Source organism: Oncorhynchus clarkii, chromosome 16 (assembly GCF_045791955.1).
Source record: "Oncorhynchus clarkii lewisi isolate Uvic-CL-2024 chromosome 16, UVic_Ocla_1.0, whole genome shotgun sequence".
In the NCBI taxonomy this organism is placed as follows: domain Eukaryota; kingdom Metazoa; phylum Chordata; class Actinopteri; order Salmoniformes; family Salmonidae; genus Oncorhynchus; species Oncorhynchus clarkii.
In genome coordinates, this window is record NC_092162.1 from 24,916,869 (window position 1) to 24,923,972 (window position 7,104).

Sequence of the window (7,104 nt, forward strand, 5' to 3'; positions counted from 1 at the left end):
TTGGATATTACCATCTGCCAGATAATTATATGCTGCTATTGTCCTGCACTAGCTTCACATCCAGCTTACCTCAGTCACCTGTGTTGATGTGGTTGTTTTTCACCTGTGTGGTGGTGCTTGGTCCAGATCCAGGGAAATACAACTTCACCCCACGACTGTTCTGTCTGAGCGCTAGCTCGGGAATATTTGAAGGGGAGGAACTGCTGAGCCCGGCCCGTGTGACTGGGGCCGTCATGGCCATGCCCTTCCTCCAGGAGAATCTATACTCTGTGCCACAGCCAGGTACAGACCCCAGATGGATAGCTCCATCTCTCGCGCTCTTCTTACTCATTCTGTTTCTGTCCACAATATTTCATGCATGCATACGTCCTTTCTACACCTCTCTTTCATTTAACTCCCTCCACCTCCCTTACTCTCTCTCCCTCCAGGCCTCTTCATGCTAGATAACCGTATGGAGGTGTACCTGTGGCAGGGCCGGCAGCCCGACGACGGAGAGTGTACAGGCTCAGCCAAGATCCGCTGGGAGAACCAGAAGAAGTGTGCCATGGAGACGGTGCTGCAGTACTGCAAAGGTCAGTCAGAGGTCACGAGAGAGAGGGAAGACGTTGACGGAGAGGTGAACAGAAGTCTAAGAGAAAGGAAAAGGAGAGAGTTAAATCTTATGTATTATGATCATTATTAGATGTATTAGATTCAGCAGAGGCTATATTGACACAGTGCTGTTAAGGTTTTGTGTATTCAAATGTTTAAGTAGATGTAGTGAATATGATATAGTAGGGTAGGTTACTATTGATAATGTTGTATGTATATGAAGGTTGCGGTAGTTGAGTTGACTATTGATAATGTTGTGCTGTCGTATTTCAGAGAAGAACTCTCGCCGCCCCCCTCAGGCCTACCTGGTCCTAGCGGGCTCTGAACCGCTGACCTTCACCAACATCTTCCCCTACTGGGAGAGAGATCCCAACACCACCCCCCAGGCAAGAGACTGACTGCCCTACTCCCCTACTAATACAATAATACCCTTCTAGTCAGCAATAAAGTAGTTGATTGTGAGAGACTTAACACAAATATCTTTGTTTAAGGGGGGTGGGAATCAATGTTACACTGGTAACCTGCAAAGTGATTGTATTAACAACAAAAAATGTCATAAACCTCCATACAGTACATATTGTACAGCCCAAATTGTGAACACGGTTGTACTTTGACAGGGGAGAGGTTAGGGTGGTTCCTTCCCCTAATGTAGCATGTTGTGTTTTTCCTTTTAATTCTGAGTATGATACGCTGTTGCTGATTATCTTGTGTGTGTGTGTAGGCGGAGGGGGCACGCAACAAGGTGACCCTGGTGCAGGACGCCCTGAACTGGCTGAGTAAGAACCAATACTCTGTGGAGGAGCTGACGGCCAAGCCTCTACCAGAAGGAGTGGACCCCCTCCGCCTGGAGATCTACCTTTCAGACCAGGACTTCCAGGTACAGGGACTTCCTGGAACCAGACTGGGGCTAGGTGGAACTGAAACTATTTAGCTGAGTGTAAAAGTTGTATTGATATATTTAAAAAATCTAATCTTTCGACACATTTACAACATTAAAAGACGATATGTACAACCATCCAACAGGGCGTAAAAGAACACACAAAAAATCTACAAGGAAAGACATCATTTATACTTAGATTAACAGTACATATGGCTTTACAATTGGAGCAAGGTTTTATTGTTTTGAAATATTGGTTCATTTAACACATAAAAGTTGTGTTGATACATTTTGAGAGTGAACGGGATTGAGGTAGCCGAGTGGTTAGACTCTGCACTGAATATACAAAACATTAAGGACACCTGCTCTTTCCATGACACACCGTAGACTGACCAGGTGAAAGCTATGATCCCTTATTGATGTCACTTGTTATATCCACTTCAATCAGTGTAGATGCAGGGGAAGAGACCGGTTAAGCAAGGATGTATAAGCCTTGAGACAATTGAGACATGGATTGTGTGCCATTCAGAGGGTGAATGGGCAAGGCAGAACATTTAAGTGTCTTTGAATGGGGTATGGTAGTAGGTGCCAGGTGCACCGGTTTGTGTCAAGAACTGTAACGCTGCTGGGTTTTTCACACTTCCCAATGGGTGTCAGGATTGGTCCGCCACCCAGCCAACTTGACACAACTGGGAATCATTTGAGCCAACATGGGCCAGCATCCCTGTGGACCACTTTCGACACATTGTAGAGTCCATGCTTCAATGAAATAATGCTGTTCCGTTTAACAAAACAAATTATAAATGATATTTCATCTATGAATAAATGATCTATAGGGAATCTGTTTTTAACTTACATTTAACCACATACACACATCAATCTCGAACATGCACATTGTCATCTGTGTATAATTTGTCATAATTCTGAGTGCACTCCATGACTCGAGAGCTGTTTAGAGAACCCAATTGGGTTGTTAGCGAAAATGACACCCATTTATTCATATTACCGGAGTGCTTTGTCTGGTACTGAGGGGAAATAATAAACTGCTGCGACATAATGGGGATGAATATGACTGCTATCACACTTATTCTATTTTCCTATGAATGTCTGTTACAGAGGGTCTTGGAGATGACTCGCACCGAATTCAACGCCCTGCCAAACTGGAAACAGAAGAACCTGAAGAAAAGCAAGGGCCTTTTTTAAAAACGTTTTCCTTTTTTGTTGTTGTAAACAAACCAAAAAACAAGAGGACATTTTAAAGTCCATATATGGCACCTTTTTCATACTGTTTTGTATTCTGGGGGAAATCATGTTTTTTTTTGTTCATGTAAACCGAAAGAACAAAACACATGTACAGACTTGTATCTGTTTTAAAACGGTAACCTCTTTTTAAAAATGCCAATTTTATAGACCTTTCCTACAAAGCAATATATTGTAGCCAAATATATACAGTATATGCAAGTGTTACCTTTTGGCAGCGAGGTTATTGTTAATTATAGTGAACTATATATGCCCCTGAATTATAAATATGTATTATAAATGTCTGTTCTTACATGTGTACTCTAGCATTGTCAATTCTGTCAAGCGTGGGAGATTGTCTTTGTGTCTGTTGTGTTGAATGGCTGTGATCAACAAAAACACTCGAGGGTCATTCATACACTTAACCATCACCTAAAAGTTGCCACTAGTTTTTAGAGAATAAATACTCATTAGCCATTCTAAGTTGGAGGCAATCTGCAGTTGCCACATACATAATGTTTTATATATATACCCATTGATTCATTAAGACTATCATTTACGAATGCCTCATTAGCTTTGTTCAACTGTCATACCCCATTTACAACCCAAAATATAAGCTTGTTTTACCTAATGTTTGTAAACAACATAAATGTCAACAAACACTGTATCGCCTCAAACCACGTTTTAAACTATAATTGTGATATCATGGTCCATAGCTTTGTCTATGAATTTGAGAGTGGTTACATTTCTTCAGCCCCATCCCTCAGCTTTTTACCAAAACACTAGTGGGGTGCATCTTTGTTAAATGTTCAATCTGCAGTTGAAACAATAAGTCTCTTTGTGGTGGTTTCTCCAACAGATCAAGCCTAATCCTGGACTATAAAGCATTTATTCTCCATTCAGATAGATTTTTAGTCCAAGACAAGGCTTAATCTGTGTCCGGGAAACCGCCCCGTGAGCTTTCAGGTCTCTCTTGCAAAAGTGATTTTATCTCATTGAGACTAAACCGTATAAGGGGCGGCAGGGTAGCCTAGTGGTTAGAGCGTTGGACTAGTAACCGGAAGGTTGCAAATTCAAATCCCTGAGCCGACAAGGTACAAATCTGTTGTTCTGCCCCTGAACAGGCAGTTAACCCACTGTTCCTAGGCCGTCATTGAAAATTTGTTCTTAACTGGCTTCCCTAGTTAAATAAAGGTAAAATAAATACAAATAATGAAAGATGAAATGAAAAATTGGTTAATACTAATGGTTAAAAAAAAAAGAAAAAACAGGTGCTAGATTTTTTGTGGGGTTTTAAGTGTTATGAATACAGTTACACCCTAAGAGCCGGTTTCCTGGACAGTTCTGTACTAATAACCTCTTTCAATTGAGAATCTCAAATGATTTTTGGTCCAGCACAACGGTTAATCTCTGTCCGGGAAACTGGACCCAAATCTTTGGAGTGACTGCATGTGTTTGCCAATGGTGTGACTGCTTCTCTAGGACCAAACCTCAGACTGTATTGTACCTCTTCACTATGAATTTCTTGGAGTGTGTGGTGGATGAGTACGTGTTACAGTGCCAAGTGAAAGCCTACAAACCCTTGCACAGTTTTCACATTTTGCGCCCTGAAACTGAAAACTGAAATCCCCCCCAAAATATTCAATAAGTATTTTTTTCTCACTGATCTACACAACATACATTTTCCAAGAGAAATGTCATTAGAATTTTTCCATTTTTTAAACATTTTTATTCACACCCCTTGATGTGGCACATTTAAATACGTTTAGTTGGAAATGATCTTCATACAAAATAACACATTGTTGAATGCGGTCCATGCAAAAGTTGTGGTTTTCCTGATCTAAGAACAACTTTCCCTGTCTCTGTAAGGTCCCTCAATTGGATAATGAATGTCAAACAGTGATTCAACCTCAGCCACACCCAATGAGCTTTAAAAGCATGTCTGGGATACATTTTTGAACAGGCATAGATCATGGGAGGTTTAGAAATAATTCTAAGCCACTGAATATCCCATTGAGTGTTGTCAGGATCTCGTCACGGTATCTCTGTGCATTCTAATTGCCATAGATGATAAAATGCAATCGTGTTCATTGTCAGTAGCTTACAGTATGCCTGCCCATAACATAGCCCCACCATGGGGCGCTCTGTTCACAACGTTGAAGTCAACAAGCTGCTCACCCACACAACGCCATACACGCTGTCTGCCATCTGCCCGGTACAGTTGAAACCGGGATTCATCAGTGAAGACACACTTCTCCAGCATTGCTGTGGCCATTGAAGCTTAGCATTTGACCACTGAAGTCTGTTATGATGCCAAACTGCAGTCAGACAAGTCCCTGGTGAAGGCCACGAGCACCCAGATGAGCTTCCCTGAGACCGTTTCTGACAGTTTGTGCAGACATATTTCGGTTGTTTCAGCTGTCCAGGTGGCTGGTCTCAGACGATCCCGCAGGTGAAGAAGCCGGATGTGGAAGTCCTAGGCTGGCATGGTTATACATGGTCTGTGGTTGTGAGGCTTGGTTGGAAGTACTGCCAAATTCTCTAAAACAACGTTGCAGGTGGCTTATGGTAGAGAAATTAACATAAAAGTATCTGGCAACAGCTCTGGTGGACATTTCTGCAGTCAGCATGCCAACTGTATGCTCCCTCAACTTGACACATCTGTGGCATTGTGTTGTGACAAAACTGCACATTTTAGTGACCTTTTGTTGTCCCCAGCACAAGGTGCACCTGTGTAATGATCATGCTGTTTAATCAGCTTCTTGATATGCCACAACTGTAAGGTGGATGGATTATCTTGACAAATGAGAAATGCTCACTAACAGGAATGTAAACAAATGTGTGTGCAGAATTTGAGGGAAATAAGCTTTTTGTGCTAATGGAACATTTCTGGGATATTTTATTTCAGCTCATGATACTAACACTTTACATGTTGCATTGATAGTTTTGTTCAGTAAACTTCTGGTGTTCCATAACGCAATGATGCTGCTGGTCTGATCGAGGCTAGGATTTTAGCATCCTCATGATGGGTATAGGGCAAATTTGAATATCATGTAGCCTAAAACTTTTGATGTTACATTAAGCTGGGTGAATGGAATATGAATAACAGTCATCCAATATGCTGTAATAGAAATAAGGCCATGCTCATAAAACATTTATTTTAATAATTGTGAGAGAGAATTGAAACTGCTCAGGGACATCACTATGGGGTTTAAGATTGTTTTAAAATGGCTGCAGAATTCAATGGCTGAGCTGAGAGAACAGTGTATGGATCAACAACATTACATTCACTCCACATTACTGGCATGTATGATGAAGTGAAAAGAAGGAACCCTGTGTTTTAAAATTTGAGGCCGTTAAAGCTTGAATCTGCATTACAGTAGGTGAAACAGTGCCACTGGTCGCCCCAGGCTCCATTTATCGTTTTTTATTTTTTTATTTGTTTATGAACCGGGGAGAGGAGTATACAGCATCTTGGTAAAAAAACAAATCGCAGTACATACTCTTCTGTTCTATCGCGGGTGCAATGATGTGCAATTGTGTTCTTGGTTTGAAGTAACTTTTGTCGTTGTAATATTGTAAACCTACGTGGCAGTTTCATAGCTACGGATTCCAGCTTTAAGTAATACTGCAGTACAACATGGCAAAGATTCATTGTTTTGTTTCAATTAAAACCTTAAGGTATGGGTCCAATTCAACACATCACAGAGTGAAATGCTCTATTTTCAAGTATTAGGGTGGCAGCATCATGTTATGGGTATGCTTGTCACTAGCAGAGACGAGGGAATTTGTCAAGATCAATATGAAAGGAGCGAAGCCCAGGTAAAAAGTAAGAGGAAAACGTGCCTCAGTCTTCTGAATACCTAATCTGTGTGTGTGTGCATTTATACTGTATGCGTGTCAGTGGTGCACCAACACTGTTGAACCTTTCCAAGAGGTGCTGAGTGGTCCAGTCTCAGTCCTGACTTAAATCTGCTTGACTCACAAGGTTTGAATATTGAGCTTGAGCAATTTAGATGACAAACTGCCTTCAGAAATGATTTTCACCCTGGACTTTTTTTTATTGTCCTTTTTGGTCAAAGATCCACACAATACTAGTCAAAGTGGAAGAAAAATTCAACGATTTGTTAACAATCAATGAAAAATAATGAATTATCAACCCCCTGAGTTAATATATGCTAGAATCACCTTTGGCAGCAATTACAGCTGTAAGTCTCTAAGAGCTTTGCATACCTGGATTGTACAATATTTTCCCATTATTCTTTTTAAAATTCTTCAAGCTCTGTCAAGTTATTTAATTTTTTAAACTTTTATTTAACTAGAACAAATTCTTATTTTGCATGACGGCCTAGTGGGTTAACTGCCTATTCAGGGGCAGAATGACAGATTTGTACCTT

The 7,104-nt window shown here is 40.9% G+C and overlaps 1 protein-coding gene across 2 annotated transcripts in view; it reads left to right on the forward strand.

Annotated features, from left to right (window-relative positions):
• LOC139368246 (supervillin d) overlaps positions 1-3,026 on the forward strand; it is a 113,888-nt gene extending 110,862 nt beyond the window's left edge. For both annotated transcript variants that reach the window (XM_071106952.1, XM_071106953.1), the window contains exons 26-30: positions 127-282; positions 429-572; positions 865-977; positions 1,313-1,468; positions 2,585-3,026. In XM_071106952.1, the coding sequence (XP_070963053.1) occupies positions 127-282; positions 429-572; positions 865-977; positions 1,313-1,468; positions 2,585-2,671 (656 nt within the window). In that variant the 3' untranslated portion in view covers positions 2,672-3,026. The remainder of the gene's footprint in view (positions 1-126; positions 283-428; positions 573-864; positions 978-1,312; positions 1,469-2,584) is intronic.
• The last annotated feature ends 4,078 nt before the right edge of the window (positions 3,027-7,104 follow it).